The 25,336-nt window shown below is 45.3% G+C and overlaps 1 protein-coding gene across 1 annotated transcript in view; it reads right to left on the minus strand.

Moving 5' to 3' along the window:
* Nucleotides 1–18,864: 18,864 nt before the first annotated feature.
* txnrd3 (thioredoxin reductase 3) overlaps nucleotides 18,865–25,336 on the minus strand; it is an 82,293-nt gene continuing 75,821 nt past the window's right edge. Inside the window, exons 15-16 of the mRNA XM_070895655.1 lie at nucleotides 21,855–21,989; nucleotides 18,865–20,366 (exon numbers count right to left, since the gene is read on the minus strand). Of these exons, the coding sequence (XP_070751756.1) occupies nucleotides 20,301–20,366; nucleotides 21,855–21,989 (201 nt within the window). The 3' untranslated portion in view covers nucleotides 18,865–20,300. The remainder of the gene's footprint in view (nucleotides 20,367–21,854; nucleotides 21,990–25,336) is intronic.

A 25,336-nucleotide genomic window follows, 5' to 3' on the forward strand; every position in this document is an offset into this window, starting at 1 on the left:
CCCCCGGCAACACGGGATTGGTGAATTAACCTCCTCTTTCTTACTCACTGGCTTGACCTGTTTTGTACTTTATTGGCCTGGGTGCTTGGGAAGAGCCTTTGCCTCGTTGATGGATAGATTGTAAATCAAAGCAAGAATGTGCATTTATATAGCACCTTTCACATCCTCCGAAAGTCCCAATGTGCTTCAGAACCAAGGAAGTACTTTTGAAATGTGGTCCCACAATCACCAATGAGATGATGACCAGATAATTTGTTTTTTAGTGATGTTGGTTGGGGGATAAATATTGGCCCAGGACACCGATGAGAACTCACCTGCTTTTCTTCGAAATAGTGGCCGTGGGATCTTTGACGTCCACCTGAAAGGGGAGACGTGGCCTCGGTTTAGTGTGTCAGCTGTGGCCCCATCACAAGCTCCATTTCCTGGTCCCTCGATTCCACCCCTCTCCCTGGCGATTGTCTCAGGTTGAAGCTGACTGTTGCTAACCTCGGCATCCTATTTAACTCCAAGCTGAGGTTCCAAGCCCATATCCTTTCAATCCCCAAGACCGCCAACTTTCACCTCCGTGACATCGCTCGTTGCTGCCCCTGTCTCAGCCCATCCGCTGCTGAAACCCTCGTCCATGGCTCTGTCACTTCCAGATCTGACTATTCCAATACTCTCCTGGCCGGTCTCCCATCCTCCATGAACGTCAGCTCATTCACAGTCGTTTCCTAACCTGCAGCAAGTCCTGTTCACCCTTCAACACCCTGTGCTCACTGGCCTACATTGGCTCCGAACACCTCTAATTTAAAATTCCCGAATGATAGGCACTGAAGTGTAGAAAGACAAAGGGACCTTGGTGTGCATGTCCTCAGATCCCTGAAGGTATTAGGCCAGGTGAATAAGGTGGTTAAGAAGTCATACGGAATGCTTGCCTTTATTAGCTGAGGCATAGAATACAAGAGCAGGTGGTTATGCTTGAGTTATATAAAACACTGCTTAGACCACAACTGGAGTACTGTGTGCAGTTCTGCTCACCTCATCACAGGAAGAATGTGATTGCACTGGAGAGGGTACAGAGAAGATTTATGAGGATGTTGCCGGGAGTGGAGAATCTTAGCTATGAGGACAGATTGGATAGGCTGGATTTGTTTTCCTTGGAACAGAGGAGGCTGAGGGAAGACCTCATTGAGGTGAATAAAATTATGAGGGGCCTAGATATAGTGGATTGAAAGGGCCTATTTCCCTTAGCAGAGGGGTCAATAACCAGGGGGCATAAATTTAAAGTAATTGGTAGAAGGTTTAGAGGGAATTTGAAGGGAAATTTCTTCACCCAGAGGGTGGTGGGGGTCTGGAACTCACTGCCTGAAAGGGTGGTAGAGACAGAAACCCTCACCACATTTAAAACGTACTTGGATGTGCACCTGAAGTGCTGTAACCTACAGGGCTACGGACCTAGAGCTGGAAAGTGGGATTAGGCTGGATAGCCTCTTGGTCGGTCGGCGCGGACACGATGGGCCGAAATGGCCTCCTCCTGTGCTGTTAACGTCTATGATTCTACACAATCATCCAAGTACTCTGCGTTATCTAACTATGACCTCTTGTGCACTCCCTTCGCTCCACCATTGGCGGCCGTGCCTTCTAGGCCCTAAGCTCTGCAATTCCCCCCCTGCAACTCTCCACCTCCTTAAAAAACACCTCTTTGACCAAGGTTTTGCTCACCCCTCCAAATGAACCCTTCTTTGGCTCAGCGCCCATTCTTTGTCTTATATCGCTCCTGTGAAGTGTCTTGGGACTTTTTCCTCCATTAAAGGCACTATACAAATGCAAGTTGTTGTTGCAACATAATGTTGCTGTACATAATTGTGGCACAAATTAATTTGGGAGACAATGATTGAAGTTGCATTTGGCGACACCGAAGTTTTCCCCTTGACTTGACCTTTCCCTTTGACCTTCCCTTTCGGAGTGACCTTTGACACCGCGGTTGGCTTGCATCATCGATGATGTCACAATGGCGGTTGGGGATCAATAGTTAGGGTTAAGAGTTGGGGTTAACGTGTCAGGTTTAGGGTTAGAGTTAGGCATTGGGGTTCGGGTTAATGGTTAAGGTTAGGGGTCAGTGGTTGGAGTTAGGGGTCAGTGGTTGGAGTTAGGGGTCAGTGTTGGCGTTAGGGGTCAGTGTTGGCGTTAGGGGTCAGTGTTGGTGTTAGAGGTCAGTGGTTAGGGTTAGGGGTCAGTGTTGGCATTAGGAGTCAGTCTTGGTGTTGGGGTCAGTGTTGGCATTAGGGGTCAGTGTTGGTGTTAGGGGTTAGTGGTTGGGGTTAGGGGTCAGTGTCAGGGGTCGGTGGTTCACAGTGGGGTTAGGGGTCAATGGCTGGGTTTTGGGTCAGTGTAGTCAGTGGTTGAGGTTAGGGGTCAGTGTTGAGGTTAGGGGGTCAGTGGTTGGGGTCGGGGTTAGGGTCAGAGGTTCACATTGGGGTTATGTTAGGGGTAGGTGTTTGAGTTCCAAGCCACGATTGACAATATCCCCTGCCACAAGTCCTTTTCTTTTACCTTCTGGGATGTCTTAACGAGGATTCCACTTGTCCTGGGAGAAATCCCCTTGTCGGAGAACCGTCCCTTAGCAGCCCCTCCTGGGCTATGTGAGTGAACCTGTCTCAGAACCAAAATAAAGCTACCGCTGGATCCAGCAAAGGGCGGCCCGGCAATTGCCAACAAGCTCGGCTCTCCCGGCGCTCACACAACAGCAACACAAATCCCGCTGCTCCGAGTGTGAGTGGTGGGGGGCTGGGCTCACTCGCCGGGTCCCTTGGAACACAAGCGTTTCAAACCCATTCGAACCAAAACATAGCAGTCTTTTAAAGGGATCGCCAACCATTCTGGGCTCGAGAATTATCTCCCGCCGACACTGAATCCACCGCCGGCCCGGTGGGATCTCTCCTCCCTCGAGCACCCTGAGCTGGGCAACGCTATTGGGTTCAACAGGGAATTTAAATAATGCAGGAGGGTCAGCAACCTTGTTCTCGGAATGTTTTGTTCAGATGGTCATACCCTACCACTAAGTGGGCAGCACTCCCTCCTCCCAGTCTGAAGGTCGTGGGTTCAAGTCCCACTCCAGACATCCTAACTGGACAGTAGATTACACATCAACTCAGCAAATGCCCAGTACCAAAACAAATCGGCCAGTCAGTGGTGCTGCGATTAAAGCCTCTTCGCACCAGATGCGACTGGAAACCAGTCAACAGCCAAGACAAGAGGGTTGTCCTATGAGGAGAGATTGAGCAGAATGGGCCGATACACTCCGGAGTTTGGAAGAATGAGGTGTGATCTCATTGAAATATACAAGATTCTGAAGGGGATTTAAAACAGTAGATGCGGAGAGGTTGTTTGCCCAGAGGGCTGTGGATACTCAGTTGTTGAGTATATTCAAGGCTGAGATCGATCGATTTTTGGAGCCTCGGGGAATCAAGGGGATCGGGCGGGAAAATGGAGTTGAGGTCGAAGATCAGCAACGATCTTATTGAATGGTGGAGCAGGCTCCGAGGGCGATATGGCCGACTGCTGCTCCTAATTCTTAATCTATATGCTATTTTATTTCATTCATTCCTGGGATGTGGGCATCGCTGGCAAGGCCAGCATTTATAGCCCATCTCTAATTACCCTCGAGAAGGTGGTGGTGAGCCACCTTTTTGAACTGCTACAGTTCAGGTGGTGAAGGTGCTCCCATAGTGCTGTTAGGGAGTGAGTTCCAGGATTTTGACTTATGACAATGAAGGAACGGCGATATATTTCCAAGCCAAGTGTGTGGCTTGGAGGACAATTTGCAGGTGGTGGTGTTCCCATGTGCCTGATGCCTTTGTCCTTCTAGGTGGTAGAGGTCACGGGTTTAGGAGGTGCTGCCGAAGAAGCCTTCGCGAGTTACTGCAGTGCATCGTGCAGATGGTGGAGGGAGTGAATGTGTGAATAGATAAGCTAAGTGAGTGGCCAAGAACATGGCAAATGAAATATAAGGTGGAGAAACGTGAAGTTATTCACTTTGGTAAGAAAAATAGAAAAGCAGAGTATTTTTTAAATGGTGAGAGATTGGGAAATGTTGGTGTTCAGAGGGACCTGGGTGTTCTTGTACACAAATCACAAAGTTCACATGCAGGTACAGCAAGCAATTAAGAAAGCAAATGGAATGTTGTAATAATGGCCAAGAGTAAAGATGTCCTACTGCAATTATATAGGGCCCTGGTGAGACTGCAACTGGAATACTGTGTACAGTTTTGGTCTGCTTACCATCAATCATCATAGGCAGGCCCTCGGAGTCAAGGATGACTTGCTTCCACTCCAAAAGTGAGTACAATGCAGGACCTACAGTCTCTGTCAAAGGTTGGGCAGACAGTAGTTGAAGAGAAGGGTGGGTGGGGAGCCTGGGTTGATGCATGCTTCCACTATCTATGTTTGGTTTCTGATTGTTCTTAGCAATGGGACTCGAGATGCTCAGCGCCCTCCCAGATGCTCTTCCTCCACTTTAGACAGTCTTGGGCCAGGGATTCCCAGGAGTTTATGGGGATATTGCACTTCGTCAAGGAGGCATTGAGGGTATCCTTGAAGCGTTTCCTCTGCCCACCTGGGGCTCGCTTGCCGTGTCAAAGCTCCGCTAAAGCGCTTGCTTTGGGAGTCTCGTGTCAGGGATGCAAACGATGTAACCCGCCCAACAGAGCTGATCGAGCGTGGTCAATGCTTCAATACTGGGGATGTTGGCTTGAGCGAGAACACTGACGTTGGTGCGTCTTTCCTGCCAATGGATTTGCAGGATTTTGCGGCGGCAGCATTGGTGGTACTCCAGGAATCTATGCAGGGAGACAGGGGAAGTAAAATGGGGGCAGAAGCAAAAGGTAGAAAGGAGATAAGAAAATATGAAGGGCAGAGAAATCAAAGGCAAAAATCAAAAAGGGCCACATTACAACATAATTCTAAAAGGACAAAGAGTGTTAAAAAAAATCAAGGCTGGAGGCTCTGTCTCTAGCGAGGAGCATTCGTAATAAGGTGGATGAATTAACTGCACAGATAGCTGTTAACGGATATGATGTAATTGGGATTACGGAGACAGCTCCAGGGTGACCATGGCTGGGAATTCAACATCCAGGGGTATTCAATATTCAGGAAGGATAGACAGAAAGGAAAGAGGTGGGGTAGCATTGCTGGTTAAAGAGATCAACACAATAGTAAGGAAAGGCATCAGCTTGGATGATGTGGAATCTGTATGGGTAGAGCTGCAGAACACCAAAGGGCAGAAAACGCTAGTGCGAGTTGTGTACAGACCACCAAACAGTAGTAGTGAGGTTAGGGATGGCATCAAACAGGAAATTAGGGATGCGTGCAATAAAGGTAGAGCAGTTATCATGGGTGACTTTAATATGCATATAGATTGGGCTAACCAAACTGGTAGCAATACAGTGGAGGAGGATTTCCTGGAGCGTATAATGGATGGTTTTCTAGATCAATTATGTCGAGGAACCAACTAGAGAGCTTGAGAATGGGGAAAATGTGCAGAGACAGTGAAGTTGAGAATGTGGGAAAATGTATAGAGACAGTGAATTGAACAAAGGATTCATGGAAGAATAGCATTGAGAATGTCAGACTGCAAATGTTACAACATTGGCACAAATAACAGACTGGCTCAAGGTCTTGCTAAGTCACACCAGTAAACTTGGAACAATAACAAGGGTGAGAAAGGCTCTGAAAGGCTCTTTGTGTAAAAACAATTGAACAATTTCTGCTACACATAACTACAGGCCATACCTAATTGGGCCAGGAAGGCCAGATGTCAGCTCATGAGTGGACAAAGGGAAGGAGGGATCATAAGGGGATAGGGTGAACTGAATGTCACTCAAATTGTATCATGTACTGAAAATGTATAACCGTTGCGCCCCTACATTGTAACGGGACTTGTCTGTTGGGAGTGAGTCCACTCTAGAGGGAGAGCATTCCTTCGTTCGGATAAGTCCCGGCTGGTGAAACAATTAATAAAGACTGCTTTGTTATAAGCGGCTGCGGTGTTCGACTCAGTGAATTCGCTGAACCAGATTGAGGGAAAAGAATCCGTATTAACATTTGGTGTCAGAAGTGGGATCTCAACAGACGACTGCCGAAAACTTGCGAATTAAGAGCCAGACTAGCCTTGGACGAGACGGGAGGAAAGTGGCCACTGGAGTGAGTATATTTTAAATACCACTTCAGTTTCCTTCCGTTCCAAAAGTCTGAGGAAAGTTTGGCCACTCGCTGGTTCTCAGGTAGTTTCTGAACGAGATCCAGGACAATCTGGCGAATACCTTCTAAACTTAGAATAGGGAAGGATAGGGAAATCGCGTGGCGACGCGAACCGCACGGCGACACGGAAGGATAGGTTAGAATAGGTAAATCTGGAACCTAGAACAAAGTAAGGCTTATTGCGCGGCGACGCGAACAGGAAAACCGCGCAGTGACGCAGAGGGATAGACAATCGCGCGAACCGCGGGGCGACGCGGAGGTTAGGGAATTACATAAAATTAAGCCGCGGGGCGACGCGGGACTGTGTAAATTTAAAATTGTACTTATTTCAGGTACGGCGTCGATCTTGTATATCACTTGTCCGCCTAGGCTCTGGATAAGATAACTTAAACCACCGTGGGGCGACGCGGGGACAATCAGGACTAATTAGGACCCTGATCCTACGCAGGGCGACGCGAGGATGGGTAATTTAGATAAAACTACGAATTCCCTGAAAGATCATGGATCAAAAAATAGAGCCGGCCAAAAAAAAATTAATAGGAAAGAAGAGACTTTTGTGAACGTCTGTTTTAAATGAGAAGTGCTTGTGTGATTTTGACTGTGGATATGAAAGCCTGTTTGGGAAACCGGGGAGTTGTGGTTTGTTTTAGCTCCACCCACTTTTTCGAAACAGAGTGAAAGTTTTTTTAACCCTTCGTAGTGTTGTCCTGTATGTGGGAAGTTTAAGAGTGTGAACCTTATTGAATTACATTTTAAGTTAGGAACGCAGGTGTGGATATATTCGGATGATAAGTTACAGAGCTAGGAAATGCACAAAGAATAGGTTTGTTGAGTAAAAGATAAAAAATTATATTAAATCTGAAGTTTAGAAGAGACATTGTAACGACCTTGAGGCTGGAACAATTGATAACGAAAAGCAGCCCTCAGCCTACGTGCCAGATTCCTCTAGTTATGGAAAAGACGTAAAAAAAAGACGCAACCTTGAAAGAAAACAAATTGAACGAATTTGAAAAAGTGTCTTCAATTGCCTGAGATTTTAAATTAACAAATTTACCAAGACCCGAGCCCTCGGTGTAAAATACAAAACCTAATTTAAAGAAAGGAGATCTTAAAAAAAAAAGACGTAACGTACTAAATAGGTGCTGAAAGGAAAAAAAATGTTCTGAGATTTTAAATTATGAGAAAGTTCCACTGCAGTTTGAAAAGATGCATCACTTCTGTCGAGTTGGCAGGAGAACACCACTAAATTAGGGCTCTCATTAATGGAAGGAGGACATGTTAAAACCGTAGACGTCTTAAAAAGAGTGCGTGCACGAGAAACGTACTAAGAGTTCCACTGGGACCTCTGAGGAAGGTATCGACAGACTACGTAGTCAAATGGTTGGCTTTGCATTGACCGAGGCTGATGACGAAATTGAATTTCAGTAAACAATTAGCTATTAAAAATGTGTGGTCTCGTTTTAAATCAATTAAAAAAATCTTTGGCAAGTACTTGAATTAGAAGTTTAAAAAAATTGGAGTTTAATCTAAATGCTGCCTTTCCTGATGGAGAAGACTTTTATTATGACGGCTTTACTAATGATTTCTGCTGTTTAACGGATTCCTAATTTCTAAGCAAGTTTTGAAGGCACAAAGACTTGTTTTCCCAGATGATTACGTGAAGTCATGTAATGACATCAGGTCTTCTTACAAACCTGTAAAGGAGTTAACCTTTTCCATTGACAGCCGTTATATACTGAACATTATTAATTTGGATTTCTTAATAGAATAAAGACTCACCTAACAGAGGAAATGGTGCGATAGTCAGAATAAAAATAAAAACAGAACTAGCTTATGTAATAATACTTGCCTGATACAAGAAAGAAATAAGATACTAAAACAAAACAAATTTAAGAGTCAAAAGGCTAAGATAAATAAGCTGAAAGAGATTTAAAAAACGGGACCAGACAGATACAGATAGTACAGTGCACAGCCATAGCACCATCACCTGTGGCAAAAGAGCCAATGTACCCCACGGTGGGGAATCCATAAACCCAACCTAACCCTGACCTCCGATTTCACGGAGTGACCTCGACATGCATGGATAAAAGATGAGTCAGACTAAAAATCCTGCAAAGGATAAGCTAGCTTCGGAAAAACCAATGCCAACCATCCAAGATGTCATTAAAGCACAGGAGAACGCTCCTGAAAAAGATAAATTGTTGTGGAAAGATTATGGATGTACTTATGACAATGTTTCTAAACTCTGGACCACTCCCGCAGAATAGACTTGCATGTCTGACGAGTTGGCCCTATGGGTTATTGAATGTATGCATTTTGCTACTCATTGTTGAGCAAGGACAACAAGTGACACACTTTTGGCCACTTGGTGGCACCCTGGACTCCAGGCGCTGGCCCAGAACATCAGTAGTCGCTGCCTTGTTTGCCAACAGCATAATCCAGGGAAGGGAGTCCCCTGTGATTAGGGTAAGACGCCCCTACCAGAAGGTCCCTTTGAGACCTTGCAGTTGGACTACATTGAGTTGCAAAGAGTTCAGTGTTACAAATATGTGTTAGTAATAGTAGATGTGTTTAGCAAATGGATCGAAGCCTACCCTACCCTGGACAAGGCTAAAACTGTTGTTAAGGTGTTAATGAGGGAAATTGTTCCTAGATATGGTATCCCAGCTCGACTGAGTTCCGATAATGGCCCTCACTTTATTGGCCAAATTAAGAATTCTGTTCCCAGATGCGCATTAACCAGCAGCTGCATTGTGCCTACCGACCCCAAGCTGCGGGACTAGTTGAACGTGCTAATAAAACTCTTAAAACCAAGCTTGCAAAACTGGTAGCATCAACCGGACTCAACTGGCTCAAACTCCTTCCATAGCCCTATTCCAGATCCGAACTACTCCCACCGGTAAGGCTAGACTGACCCCCGCTGAGGTCATTTATGGTAGGCCCCTTAGGACCCCCTGGAATCAGAATGTCCCCTCCACTGTCCAATTCCACCACATGACTGAGGAAATGACCACCTATGTTCTTTCCCTGACTCAGGCTCTGCGAATAGCCCACAACCAGGTTCGAGATGCTCACCTCGACCTCCCAGTTTTACCCGAATCGTCCCTCGTGGCACCAGGGAAGTATGTCCTGATTAAGAAATGGATTCGGAAGGGATTAGAGCCACGATGGGAGGGGCCTTTTCAGGTGTTACTTACTACCCCCACTGCAGCTAAGGTTGAGGGGAGAAGTGCCTGGGTTCACCTGCACCACTGCAAGCTCACCACCCTCTAACGAACCTATTTTACTGGTTATTCTAACTCCTGTTTCTGTTCCAGACTTCCTCTTCTCCATAGCTGAATAAGGTCCTTCCTAGGAGTGCCCCGACTAACCGATGGGTCCCGAGGAGAACAGTTTGAACTCCTACCCGTAGTGATAGACAACCAGCTACACCGACGATGACCTGAGAAGAGAGGCGAGAAAACCGAACTCTTTGAATCAGCAAAATAGTCGGACTATTTATCCTTGTCCATAGAGACGCTACAAGAAACATTTTGTTCCCGAGTAATTGTTAACCTAGAGCGATAAGATGAAACTGTGTCTGTGTGCCACAGTCTGTATAGTAGCATTGGTGTACGACAGGTGCGGCGCATGGGAGGGGAGACTGAAGCGAGAGCTCCATGTAAACACCTTTTTGTACTCGTCTTATGTTTATGCGCGAAATGGGAACTTTTCTAGATGCTGGGTGTGCTCACATATCCCTATACATTCCAAAGGGGAATTCCTTTGCACCCCGTTCCACTGACCCTAACTGAGACTGTCAAGTGGCTTCTGAGCCAGACTAGCATGAGAGGAGGGGGGCCAATGCAAATCCGAAAGATGAAAGGCGGGTCAAGAGAGGGATCACGGAGGGCAGGAGGAGCATCATACCATTACCGTGTGGACAACCACAGGGACATCAAGTGGGAGAGTGCTGGGTACCCCATTAGTCAAACGTTCCAGGGATGGTACCAACCATCCTATGACCGTAAAAAGGAACCCCCATTCTTAGTCCTGACTAATACCTCGGGGATCGGGAGGCCAACCGGGAACATATGTTTAACCCAAAATGACACCAGGAGCAAGGGACATATCATAGGGTACAGCGATTGCCCACACAGCCTCAACATCACAACAGGTGCACGAGTCACTATCCTCTCTCACCTTCCAAATAAAACAGGTGGAGGTCTGTGGGCCCAGTCTTGGGACCCCAACACAATATATCAGAAGGCAGCGTATAACGGCACGTATTTTGTGTGCGGGCATAGGGCATATCCCTGGTTGCCTAGGCGATGGACAGGGTCCTGCTATCTGGGATATGTGGTGCCATTTGTGTGGCAAACACGCACCCTGGCGGAAGCACATGCCTCCAGCCGACACAGGCGAGCCCTCACCCCCGCCGAAAGGTTCTTTGGGGTCATGTTGTTCCCATTCAGGATAGGACGCACCATGGATGAAGTACAGAACCTAGAGAGGGTATTGGAATAGATAGCTAACTATACTGCTGAAGCTCTGGAGGACATCACGGCCAAAATGGTAGCAATGCGGACCGTAGCATTACAAAACCGAATGGCCCTCGATTATCTGTTAGCTGAGAAAGGGGAAACGTGTGCCCTAATAGGATCTGAATGTTGCACTTACATTCCTGATAGTTCAGAAAACATAACCAATCTCGCTGATCACATAAGAAGGGAGGTAAAGAAGTTATCCACGCCAGCAGGAGGATCTAGCTGGTTTGATTGGCTATTAGGTGGATCCTGGGGATCCTATCTAATGCATGGGGCAATTATTCTCATCGTAGTAATAATTACCTGTTGCCTGATTGTTGGTTGCTTTAACCTTTGTCGTAAAGTCATGGCAAGGTTAGCAAACCCTCGTGGCCATGGGCTCCCGGGTTATGATCCAGCAAACTAAAGACCTACTCGACAAGGGGGAATCAGGAAAGAGAGTGCGAACTGCTGAATGCGATACTCCTAGAATAATCCTAAAGGTTATCATGGAATGATTAAAGGGGGGGGGGAAATGAGAATGTGGGAAAATGTACAGAGACAGTGAAGTTGAGAATGTGGGAAAATGTATAGAGACAGTGAATTGAACAAAGGATTCATGGAAGAATAGCATTGAGAATGTCAGACTGCAAATGTTACAACATTGGCACAAATAACAGACTGGCTCAAGGTCTTGCTAAGTCACACCAGTAAACTTGAAACAATAACAAGGGTGAGAAAGGCTCTGTGTAAAAACAGTTGAACAATTGCTGCTACACATAACTACAGCCCATACCTAATTGGGCCAGGAAGGTCAGATGTCAGCTCATGAGTGGACAAAGGGAAGGAGGGATCATAAGGGGATAGGGTGAACTGAATGTCACTCAAATTGTATCATGTACTGAAAATGTATAACCGTTGCGCCCCTACATTGTAACGGGACTTGTCCGTTGGGAGTGAGTGCACTCTAGAGGGAGAGCATTCCTTCGTTCGGATAAGTCCCGGCTGGTGAAACAATTAATAAAGACTGCTTTGTTATAAGCGGCTACGGTGTTCGACTCAGTGAATTCGCTGAACCAGATTGAGGGAAAAGAATCCGTATTAACAAGCTGGCCTAGACTGGGTATTGTGTAATGAAATAGGATTAATTAGCAATCTTGTTGTGAAAGGCCCCTTGGGGAAGAGTGACCATAAAATGGTAGAATTCTTCATTAAGATGGAGAGTGACAGTTAATTCAGAGACTTCGATGGTATGAGACGTGAATTAGCTAGGAAAGACTGACAAATGATACTTAAAAGGTTGACAGTGGATAGGCAATGGCAGACATTTAATGATCACATGGATGAACTTCAAGTGTACATCCCTGTCTGGCATAAAAATTAAACGGGAAAGGTGGCTCAACCGTGACTAACAAGGGAAATTAAGGATAGTATTAAATCCAAGGAAGAGGCATATAAATTGGCCAGAAAAAGCAACAAACCTGAGGACTGGGAGAAATTTACGATTCAGAGGACAAATGGTTTCATTAGGTGGGGGAAAATAGAGCACGAGTGTAAGCTTGCAGGGAACATAAAAACTGACTTCACATATCTATAGAAGCTTTTGCAGAGAAAAAGATTAGTGAAGACAAATGCAGATCCTTTGCAGTCAGAATCAGGTGAATTTATAATGGGGAACAAAGAAATGGCAGAACAATTGAACAAAGACTTTGGTTCTGTCTACACTAAGACACAAATAACCTTCCGGAAATACTAGGGGACCGAGGGTCTCACGAGAAGGAGGAACGGAAGGAAACCCTCATCAGGAAATGGTGTTAGGGAAATTGATGGGATTGAAGGCCGATAAATCCCCAGGGCCTGATAGTCTGCATTCCAGAGTACTTCAGGAAGTGGCCCTAAAAATCGTGGATGCATTGGTGGTCATTTTCCAACATTCTATAGACTCTGGATCAGTTCCTATGGATTGGAGGGTAGCTAATGTAACACCACTTTTTTAAAAAAAGGGAGAAAAAACAGCTATTTACAGACCAGTTAGCCTGACATCGGTAGTGGGGAAAATGTTGGAATCAATTATTAAAGATGTAATAGGAGCGCATTTGGAAAGTAGTGACTGGATCGGTCCAAGTCAGCATTGATTTATGAAAGGGAAATCATGCTTGACAAATCTTCTGGAATTTTTTAAGGATGTAACTAGTAGAGTGGACAAGGGAGAACCAGTGGATGTAGTGTAGTTGGACTTTCAAAGGTCCCACACAAGAGATTAGTGTGCAAAATTAAAGCACATGGTACTGGGGGTAATGTATTGATGTGGATAGAGAACTGGTTGGCAGACAGGAAGCAAAGAGTAGGAATAAATGGGTCCTTTTCAGATTGGCAGGCAGTGACTAGTGGGGTACCGTAAGGTGGAAAAAGCCATAAGTCAGCTTAAAAACAACAAGTGCGGACGGAATGCTTGCTGAGACATTGAAGTATGGCGGAGAGGCACTGCTGGCGCGAATACACGACCTCATCTGGAGGGAGGAGAGCATGCCGGGGATCTCAGAGATGCAGTAATCATAACCATCTTTAAAAAAAGGGGACAAGTCTGACTGTAGCAACTACAGAGGAATCTCCCTGCTATCAGCCACTGGGAAAGTCGCCGCTAGAGTCCTCCTCAACCGTCGTCTTCCCGTGGCCAAGGAGCTCCTCCTGGAGTCACAGTGCAGATTTCGTCCCCTACAGGGCACAATGGACAAGATTTTTGCAGCCGACAACCACAGGAAAAATGCAGGGAACAGTGCCAGCCCTTATACATGGCCGCCTTTGACCTTACAAAGGCCTTTGACACTTGTCAACCGCAAAGGTCTATGGAGCATCCTCCTCCGTTTCGGATCCCCCCCAAAAGTTCGGCACCATCTACCGCCTGCTCCACGACGACATGCAGGCCGTGATCCTTACCAATGGATCCACCACAGACCCAATCCACATCCGGACCGGGGTCAAACAGGACTGAGTCATCGCCCCAACCCTCAATCTTTCTCGCCTCCATGCTCCACCTCACAATCAACAAGCTCCCTGCTGGAGTGGAACTAAACCACAGAACCAGTGGGAACCTGTTCAAACAGCGCCATCTCCAGGCCAGATCTAAGACCTCCCCAACCTCTTGTCGAGCTACAGTACACGGACGATGCCTGTGTCTGCGCACACGCTAAACATCCGTAAGACAATGGTCCTCCACCAGCCTGTCCTCACTGCACAGCACTGCCCCCTAGTCATCAAGATCCATGGCACAGCCCTGGACACCATGGACCACTTCCCCTATCTCGGGAGACTCTCATCAACAAGAGCAGGCATTGACGACGAGATCCAACACCGCCTCCAGTGTGCCAGTGCAGCCTTCGGCCGTCTGAGGAAGAGTTTGAAGACCAAGCCCTCAAAACTGCCACCAAGCTCATGGTCTACAGGGCTGTAGTAATACCTGCCCTCCTGTATGGCTCAGGGACATGGACAATGTACAGTAGACACCAAGTTGCTGGAGAAATATCACCAACGATGTCTCCGCAAGATCCTACAAATCCCCTAGGAGGAAAGGCACACCAACATTTGCGTCCTCGACCAGGCCAACATCCCCAGCATTGAAGCACTGACCACCTCCGCTGGGCAGGCCACAGTTTGCATACCAGACATGAGACTCCCAAAGCAAGTCCTCTCTCGGAATTCCTTTACAGCAAACGAGCCAAAGGTGGGCAGCGGGAGCATTACAAGGACATCCTCAAAGCCTCCCTGATAAAGTGCGACATCCCCAGACACCTGGGAGTCCCCGGCCAAAGACCGCCTTAAGTAGAGGAAGTGCATCCGGAAGGGCACTGAGCAGAGTCTCATCGCCGAAAGCATGCAGAAATCAAGCGCAGGCAGCAGAAAGAGCGTGCGGCAAACCTGTCCCACCCACCCCTTCCCTCAACGACAATCTGTCCCACCTGAGAGTCTATGGCTCTCGTATTGGACTTCAGCCACCTAAGAACTCATTTTAAGAGTGGAAGTATGTCTTCCTCGATTCCGAGGGACTGCTCATGATGGTGATGAGATTTAGAATGGAGCCTTAAAATAAACAAGCCATCTCTTTAAAAGGTCAACAAGACATTGACAGATAAGGAAGAAAGTGGGCTCGTAGGTACCCTTTCCTCTGTGATTAGACAGACAAGAGACACAGACAACACCTTAGTCAAGCTCAAACCTCCAAGATGGACCCCACTGTGCTGGCTATGGTTTAATACCTCCACCGGCTCGGGATCTGTTTGGAGACAGTTCTGCCTCAACGTCCGTCCCAATTCTGTGCCGTAGATCGTTCCTCGGTCACGGTTGGTATGTCTACTATATATACACACCTCAATTGCATGTACTCTCTGATTGTGCTTAAAACTGTAGCTCTTCAATAAAACACCATACAACTCCCAAGACCCTTCAGGTAATGTGTGACCAGTGATCCAAATCTTAGTGGTGGAAGCCAGTTTAATAGTAAAATTCAAGAGGGAATTGGATAAATACTTGAAAAAGGAAAAATATTCAGCATGATGGGGGAAAAAGGTGGGACTAATTGAATAGCTCTTTCAAAGAGTCAGCACAGGTACAATAGGCTGAATAGTCTCCTTCTGTGCTGTATTATATGATGCTAGCAGTGGAGGTGGAACATTTTAGGGAGGGTCTTCCAGAGAAGAGGAAGGCAGCAGCTGGACATCCAGTCACCAATGGTGGCCGAGAAGGGAATGAACGAGAGAGAGTGTCCAAAATCAGAAGAATGGAGAATGGAGCATGAAGAGAATTGGAGATCAGAGAGGGAGGGCGAATGGAAACCATAGAGTGAAGGATTTTGAATGCAAAAACAGGGACATTTCAGTTGTAACCTCAACAAACAGCAAATTTAACTGAAAAAGTTTCCATGCATTTGTCCAGCACACAACCGATTCGATGTTTAGTTGAATTCAGGAAAGAGTCAATCCTGCATTTCATCAATTCCTGAATATAAAATGAACATTTCGGTAGTTATTTCAGAGAACTAGTTAGCATCTGGTTTGAGTAAAATGCACTAGCAAAGAGCTGGTAGACAATGGGCCAAACTTAAAAGGCAAAATGAACTGTATAACTATTAAAATACACCATTTACAAGGCACAAGTCAAGTGAGATGAAATACTCTCCACTTGCCTGGATGAATGCAGCTCTAACACTCAAGCTCAACACCATCCAGCCTTTTCAGCACCCCATCCACCACCTTTCAACATTCACTCCCTCCACCACCAGCGCACCGTGGCTGCAGTGTGTACCATCTACAAGGTGCACTGCAGCAACTCGCCAAGGCTTCTTCGGCAGCACCTCACAAACCCACCACCTCAAAAATCATAGAATGGTTACAGCATAGGTCGTCATCATTCAGCCAATCGAGCCCATGCCGGCTCTCTGCAAGAGCACTTCGGCTAGTCCCTCAAATGTTTTTCCTTCAGTTACTTATCCAATTTCCTTTTGAAAGCCACAATTGAATCAGCCTCCACCACCCTTTCAAGCCGTACACTCCAAATCCTAACCACTCGCTGCATTAAAAAAAAGGTTTTTCCTGATGTTGCCTTTGGATCTTCTGCCAATCACCTTAAATCAGATTTCTCTGGTTCTCAATCCTTCTGAGAATGGGAACAGTTTCTCTATCTAGTCTGTCTAGGCCACTCATGATTTTGAACATATCTATGAAATCATCTCTCTACCTTGTCTGCTCTAAAAAGGAGAATAACCCCTGCTTCTCCAGTCTATCCATGTAACTGAAGTCCCTAATCCCTGGAACCATTATTGTAAATCTTTTCTGCACCCTCGTCAAGGCCTTCACATCCTTCCTAAAGTGCAGTGCGCAGAATTGGACACAATGCCCCAGTTGAGGCCAAACCAGTATTTTATAAAAAGAATCATCATAACATCCTTGCTTTTGTACTCTTATGCCTCTATTTATGAAGCCTAGAATCACTTTTTTTTTTAAAAAAGCACTGTCGCAACCTGCCCTGCCACCTTCAACAATTTGTACACATATACCCCAGGTCTCTTTACATGCACCCACTTCAGAATTGTAGTTTTTAGTTTATATTGTCTCATTCTTTTTACCAAAATGTATCACTTTGCAATTTTCTGTATTAAATTTAATCTGCCATGTGTCCGCCCATTCCAACAGCCTATGTCCTCCTGAAGTGAACTCACAGGAATACACATCCTCACCTCGTCTAAGAGGCAACATCAAAGCCAACAGCAAGAATAATGGTGATGTGTATATAGGCTAATTGACCTATCATGAAACTCCAGTCTGGTATCAGAACAGCCTCTTAGCTGTCAAACTATGCTAACCTGTGCCATGGTGTTTTTCTGGGATGAGCGCTAAAGCTTTCTTTCCATTTCAGTTCCACAGATGTTTAGTGAAATGAAAGCACGAGTGGTAATTTTCAAGCTGGAACTTTCCCTGATAGAGTACAGCAAGCGTTAAATGCCAATCAGGGTCTCAAAGTTCGAAGGGGCCTCTAGTTTTTCCAGACGGTCTACTCATTTTTCAAGGATTGATCTCCAGTGCATTTGACACAGAAGTGAGTTTTGATTTGGTTCAAATTGTGAACCAATCAAGTATAAGTTGAAAATCATGAGGGGTCTAGACAGAGTAAACTGTTCCATTGGCAGAAGGGTTGAGAACCAGATTGGCAAAAGAACCAAAGGCGACATGAGGAAAAACTTTATCCAACAGGTGGTTAGGATCAGGAATGCATTGCCTGAAAAGGTGATGGAGGTGGACTCAAATTGTGAAGGAACACAAATTGCAGGGCTATAGGGAAAGGGCGGGGGAAGTGGGTCTAGCTGAAGTGCACTTGCAGAGAGCCGGCATGGGCTGAATGGCCTCCTATGCTGTAACCATTTTATGATTAGCGGATTTGATTGTTCCTGGGAAATGTGAACCAGACTATAAAAGCACTACAGATTTTTATTCTGTGAACACACTGCAGCAATTCCCGAGAATATTAAATAAGTGTGTGTCTATGTACTGTACAATTAAAATCAATAGAATTTTACAACACAGGAGGCCATTCAGCCCATCACATATGCAGGTTCTCGGAGCTGTCCACTGTGTCTCTCACCTGCCCTTTCTCTGTACCCTTAATTTTTCTTTGAAATATCTAGCCAAGTCCCTTTTAAAAGCTGATCTGGATTCAACTGCCACCGCTATTTCTGGTTGGGTGTTCCAGGTCTTAAAATCATTTGCATAAAATAATTCTTAACCTCTCCCTTCATTGTGTTGGTGAATTCAATTGATGCCCTCAAGTTATCAATTCACCAACCTGTACAAATAATTTTGCCTGTTTTTCTCCTACGAAAATTTCTCAATTCAAAAGCAAAAATTGATCTTGCTATACAACAGTGCTACACGATCTAAAGTGCTGTTCCTCTTTCAGTTATAGGAATATCTAAGGGGACAAGGTGGTCACTTGCTGAATTTAGGACTGAAATTTCACAGCTGAAGGAGAGCAAGTTTAATAACCATCAGAGAGAACGTTAGTTTCCAGTATGAATAATTGGAGATCATCTGAATGATGACACTGGGATCTGGTGGATTGACAATACTGCACTGCTACTTATCACTGGCTCTGGTTACTAAATACATTTGTATCAGGTACCGCCTAGAAGAACAAGGGCAACAGGCACGTTGGAGCACGATCACCTCCAAGTCACACACCATCCCGACTTGGAAATATAATTGCCATTCCTTCATAAATCGCAGGGTCAAAATCCTAGAATTCTCTCCCCAACATGTGGGAACACCTTCACCACACTGACTGCAGCAGTTCAAGGTGGCGGCTCACCACCACCTTCTCAAGGGGCAATTAGGGGATGGGCAATAAATGCTGGCCATGCCAGTGATGCTCACATCCCATGAATAAATAAAAAGTTTACATAAATGAAAATGGATCACATTTGCACTTCGGCAGTGAAGAGAGCAACAGATGTTCCCAATTCCTTGATGCAACAGCCACCTTCATTTGAATTGTAATATCCATTTGTTGTAAATATATTTATAATACCAACCCCATCTAGTTGCCTGAACAGAAGGACACTCCTTGCACATGGTTCTGAATTCTATATAGATTTTATTAAATGCATTTTGGATAACAAACTTTGTTCACAATGGAATAGTTTGAGTTAGTGCTGCTCAGAGGCTGAATACAATCAAATGCGACTGAAAAAAATTCCGATCAGATGGGCACCAGTGATAAACAAATGCAAAAAAGATAAATCATCCCAATTAACTATCAGACACCGGCATAAAGCCACAAAATGTGACTACACGAATCCAAACTCAGCTTTGTATGCAAGTGTCCCAAATGATAAAAATGAGGGGGAAGGATGAGAGAAAGAAAGAACAGGAGGTGACTCTGGATAAACAAACAATCTCAAATTTAACTTGACAGTAAGTGTTCTAAAGTGGCTGGTTTATGAAACAAAAATAACCTTCAAGTAAACAAGAGAAACTCAGGCTAGAACTTCATATAGAAAAGCAGTTTTGAACAGCTTTTGACAAACAGTCCAGCACTCATTTAGATAGCCATAGACAAACAAAAAAAAGGTTTAAACTCATTACAAAAAACATATCCACTTTTATTCTAATGCAGACACTCCAATTTTGAATAAAAGTATCTGAAAAAAGCAGTTTATAGATTCACAGATTTCCCACTCATTTTCTTTTTTTTTTTAAAAACCCATACTTATCAAGTTTGGGCAGCGGTAGTTGGTACGCCAAAGGGATAGAATAGCAAAGTGTAGACACAAGGCAGCTCCTCACTCTAAACAAAAAAGCATTCAAGCCCATGCTTCCTGAAACATAATCAGCGTGCTATTTTTGGTGAAAAAGGTTTAAGATTGATATTGTACAATGTTTAAATATCAAATAGGACATGTTCCTTTACAGACAAGTTCTTGATTTTTTTTTAAACTTACAAACATGGAGTACAATGATGGTGGTTACCTACACTGTACAGAGAAAAAAAAACATTAATCTCATCCCCATCAGACCAACACACATTGTTTTAAAGAAGCAAGGAACAGGATTACTGGGCGAGACTTCAAACTGTTCCACAAAACTAAAGTCTCACCACACAAAGGAAGCACAGTCATTTGATTGGACGTAGAAGTTCCAGACCTTGCTTGTAAAGTCATCAGTCATGGCCCGCCTCAGATCAGGTTCCAGGCCAAAACTTCAAGGAGGCACATTTCTTTCTGCAATGCCCTTCCAAGCAGGTTTGGGGTTCAAAGTTCATAGAGGTTTACCCCCGCCATTGTGCTGCGTGCCCCCATACACACCCGCAATCCTCTGCTGCAACCAGTGCCAAGCGCAACTCAAGGCACTGCACCATTTGGAGTGGTTTCAAGGTGGCTTTGTACTTTTTTGTTCCTGCTGTGGTTTATGCGAGTTTTACCTGAGTGCAGCAAGATGCAGGTTGAGCCAGCCAGGGAGCAGGGGGAAGTGCAAGCAGAGGGCAGCAGCATTACAACAGCAGGGCTTAACCTCAGCAACCTCCTTTCTTGCTAATGTCCACACCAGATCGTTTTGTTGTTTCCATAGTGGTGAATACCTGCAAACAAATAAAACCATTAATGACAAACTGCAAGTAGGAGGGAGCACCATAAATACTGTGGCAACAAGAGGTCAGAGGCTGGGTATTCTGCAGCAAGTGTCTCATCCCCGGACTCCCAAAGCCTTTCTACCATCTACAAGGACACAAGTCAGGAGTGTGATGGAATACTCTCCACTTGCCTGGATGAGTGCAGCTCTAACACTCAAGAAGCTCGACACCATCCAGGACACAGCAACCCACATGATTAACACCCCATCCATCACCTTAAACATTCACTCCCTCCACCATCATCAGCAGTCCCTCAGAATCAAGGAAGACTTGCTGCCATTCTTAGCATGAGTTCTTAGGTGGCTGAACAGTCCAATACGAGAACCACAAACCCCGTCACAGGTGGGACAGATAGTCATGGTGGGAAGGGGTGGGACGGACAGGTTTGCCGCACGCTCTTTCCGCTGCCTGCGCTTGTTTTCTGCATGCTCTCGGCGATGAGACTCTAGGTGCTCAGCGCCTCCCCGGATGCACTTCATCCACTTAGGATGTTCTTTGGCCAGGGACTCCCAGGTGACAGTGGGGACGTTGCACTTTTTCCAGGGAGGCTTTGAGGGTGTCCCTGTTACATTTCCTCTGCCCACCTTTGGCTCGTTTGCAGTGAAGCAGTTCTGAGCGCTTGCTTTGGGAGTTCTGAGTAGAGCGCTTACTTTGGGAGTCTAGTGTCTGGCATGCGAACGATCATGCTTTGGGAGTCTTGTGTCTGGCATCCCTCCACCACCGGCACACCATGTCTGCAGTGTGTACCACCTACAAGATGTACCGCAGCAAATCACCCAATTTACAAGTTGACTGACCCAGTTTACAATAAGAAACCAGATTCAAGCCACTATCAGAATAAGTATTCCTACTTATGGTTTCTGTTGCAAATGAAGAATTAACCCTGATGAATGATACTCAATATTTACCACCCCACCCCAGGCTTTCACCATACAGTCAAACAAACTCATGGGTAAGGTACCATGGGACAGTTTCTCTCGAGGTTCAGTGAGTAAAAAGGACCATGATGCAGTGCTGAGCATACACCAGGAACAGTCTACGGTCAATCCCTAGTTAGTGCTGAGTTCACAGAATAGTTATGGTGCACCACAACTGGCTTCAGTGCCATGGAGCTGGAGAAAGGGACTCAAGTAGAGGTCTATCCAGAGCCTCCTGTTGGAGAAAATGAAGCACGTTAAGTGCAGACAGGATCAGGCTGTGCGGATATTGCTCGCCAATGATCAAATAGTCCACCACAAAAAGTTAATTTGAATAAGAGGCTGCTGGCACTTGTGAAACCACACACTAGAGAAGGGAAAGGAAGTTGGGAAGTGAAAGACAAGCCACAATGGGATCATGTACTTCTCAATGCAATACAATAGCTGATAAAGGAGTGAGGGAGAGGGGGAGGAGGGGAAGAAAGAGAATAAAAAGGGGAAAAAAAAATCTGAGTCTTACTTCTGCACAGGTTGGATGTATGCCAATGACACTGTTCAGCTGATCTTTGGTCATGCCACACTTCATTGCTGCACCAAAGCCTTGCGTTATTTCACCAGCATTTGGACCGACCACGTGGAATCCCACCACTCTATGCTAGAACCAGAAGGAAAGATAATTTAAGGAGGTGCTGTTAGCTGAATTTTCTTCCATGGTTGGAAAAAAATTGGGATTGTTTGCACACAAGAAACAGGTTAGGTCATTGTGACATCTCATTTCCAACACATGGATTTTAAATGCCAATATTTACAGAAGTCAGTAACTTGATAATCTCGGTTAGGAATCGAAGTGAAATGTAGAGTTCAACAGACATTGATGGAGTTATAAAAAACAGAAAATGAACAAGCTTTTAACATTTTCTTGGGCTTACTGAAGATACTGGCATCATGCTGCAGAAATTCACATCAAGTCAATACTTAATGTTTTGCACATATCTTGTGCTCCAAATCACATTACCTACCTTTCTCCCTGCTCCACCACTGCAAATCTAAAACTGCATTTTTGTTTATACTGCAGTTGAGAATAATATGAAAACACCAAAATCCAAGCGACAGCATCAAATTCTATGCAGTCATACAAGTACGACTACAATTCTACAGATGCGTACAATACTGTTACATCATGCATATTGTAACACACAAACCAAGCTCCTTTCCAACATTCAATGCTTGCTTTACACCCACATCTAACACAAAGTATGGTATCGAACTAGACTGAATTATTCATGAGCACCAAGTGGCCAGTCACAAATTCAGCTAACATTTCAAAGTTGCAACCCATTATCTGGAACATGAAGGGTAAATACTTCCATGTCCAAATAGCATCTCTCTACTCTGGTACAGCTATTCTCACCCAACAAACCGTTTTAACATATACTATCTAATTATACAGCCACTAGTGATAAGCAGGAAAGGAAGTGGAGCTGAACATCTTTTGACAAAGTAAATAAAAAAGGAAACTTCCACAGAATTTCTAAATAGTGATAAAATGTTAAAGAAAAGGAGGAGGAGTGAGCCTGAAGGAAGGGATGTGTGAAGGGGACACTGCACTCTGACAGATTTGGGTCTAGCTGCATGAGTTCCTCAGGGCAGTGACCTAGGCACAACCAGCTTCAGCTGCTTCATCAATGACCTTCCCTCCATCATAAGGTCAGAAATGGTTATGTTTGCTGATGATTACACTGTGTTCAGTGGCATTCACAACTCCACAGATAATGAAGCAGTCCATGCCTGCACTCAGCAAGGCTTGGGCTGATGTGTGGCGCAAATGTTACTTGCCGCTTAAGTGCCAGGCAATGACCATCTCCAATAAGCAAAAGTCTAACCACCGCCCCTGGACATTCAACAGCTGATACTCTGCATCCCAGAGTACTTAAGGAAGTGGCCCTAGAAATAATGGATGTATTGGTGATCATTTTCCAACAATCTATCGACTCGGGATCAGTTCCTATGGACTGGAGGATAGCTAATGTAACACCACTTTTTAAAAAAGGGAGGGAGAGAGAAAGCGGGTAATTATAGACCGGTTAGCCTGACATCAGTGGTGGGGAAAATGTTGGAATCAATTAAGGATGAAATAGCAGCACATTTGGAAATCCAAGTCAGCATGGATTTATGAAGGGGAAATCATGTTTGACAAATCTTCTGGCATTTTGAGGATGTAACTAGTAGATGGACAAGGGAGAACCAGTGAATGTAGTGTATTTGGACTGTCAAAAGGCTTTTGACAAGGTCCCACACAAGAGATTGGTGTGCAAAATCAAAGCACATGGTATTGGGGGTAAATGTACTCATGGAGAGAGAACCGGTTGGCAGACAGGAAGCAGAGAGTCGGGATAAACGGGCATTTTTCAGAATGGCAGGCAGTGACTAGTGGAGTGCCGCAGGGCTCAGTGCTGGGACCCCAGCTCTTTACAAAATAAATCAATGATTTGGATGAAGGAATAGAGTGTAATATCTCCAAGTTTGCAGATGACACTAAGCTGGGTGGCAGTGAGAGCTGCGAGGGGGACGCTAAGAGGCTGCAGGGTGTCTTGGACAGGTTAGGTGAGTGGGAAAATGCATGGCAGATGCAGTATAATGTGGATAAATGTGAGGTTATCCACTTTGGGGGCAAAAACACGAAGGCAGAATATTATCTGAATGGTGGCAGATTAGGAAAACGGGATGTGCAACGAGACCTGGGTGTCATGGTTCATCAGTCATTGAAAGTTGGCGTGCAGGTACAGCAGGTGGTAAAGGGGGCAAATGGTATGTTGGCCTTCATAGCTAGGGAATTGGAGTATAGGAGCAGGGAGATCTTACTGCAGTTGTACAGGGCCTTGGTGAGGCCTCACCTGGAATACTGTGTTCAGTTTTGGTCTCCTAATCTGAGGAAGGACATTCTTGCTATTGAGGGAGTGCAGCGATGGTTCACCACTGATTCCCGGGATGGCTGGACTGACATAGGAGGAGAGACTGAATCAACTGGACCTTGATACATTGGAGTTTAGATGGATGAGAGGGGATCTCTCAGAAACATACAAGATTCTGATGGGACAAGACAGGTTAGATGCGGGTAGATTGTTCCCGATGTTGGGGAAGTCAAGAACCAGGGAACACGGTCTTAGGATAAGAGGTAGGCCATTTAGGACTGATGAGGAGAAACTTCACTCAAGAGTTGTTAACCTTGGAATTCCCTGCCGCAGAGAGTTGTTGAATATATCCAATGAACTGGCATCAATGATATATCCAATGATATGGCCCTTACGGCTAAGGGGATCAAGGGGTATGGAGAGAAAGCAGGAAAGGGGTACTGAGGGAATGATCAGCCATGATCTTATCAAATGGTGGTGCAGGCTCGAAGGGCCGAATGGACTACTCCTGCACCTATTTTCTATTACTATTGCCAAATCCCCCACCATCAACATCCTGGGTCACCATTGACCAGAAACTTAACGACCAGCCACAAACACTGTGGCAACAAGAGCAGTCCATAGGCTGGGTATTCTGCATTAATTGCCTCACCTCCTGACTCCCCAAATCTTTCCACCATCTATAAAGGCACAAGTCAGGAATAATAACAAGAAATAACAGGAGTAGGCCATACGGCCCCTCGTGCTTGCTCCACCATTCAATATCATGGCTAATCTAATCATGTACTCAGCTCCACTTCCCCGCCCGCTCCCCATAACCCCTTATCGTTTAAGAAACTGTCTATTTCTGTCTTAAATTTATTCAATTTCACAGCTCCGACAGAAAATTCCACAGATTTACAACCCTCAAAGAAGTATCTCATCTTGGTATAAAAATGGGCGGCCCCTTATTCGAAGATCATGCCCTCTAGTCCTAGTCTCCCCTATCAGTGGAAACATCCACCTTGTCAAGCCCCCTCAATCTTGTGTTGCAATAAGATCACCTCTCATTCTTCTGAATTGCAATGAGTAGAGGCCAAACCTACTCAAC

Source organism: Pristiophorus japonicus, chromosome 12 (assembly GCF_044704955.1).
Source record: "Pristiophorus japonicus isolate sPriJap1 chromosome 12, sPriJap1.hap1, whole genome shotgun sequence".
Taxonomy (NCBI): domain Eukaryota; kingdom Metazoa; phylum Chordata; class Chondrichthyes; family Pristiophoridae; genus Pristiophorus; species Pristiophorus japonicus.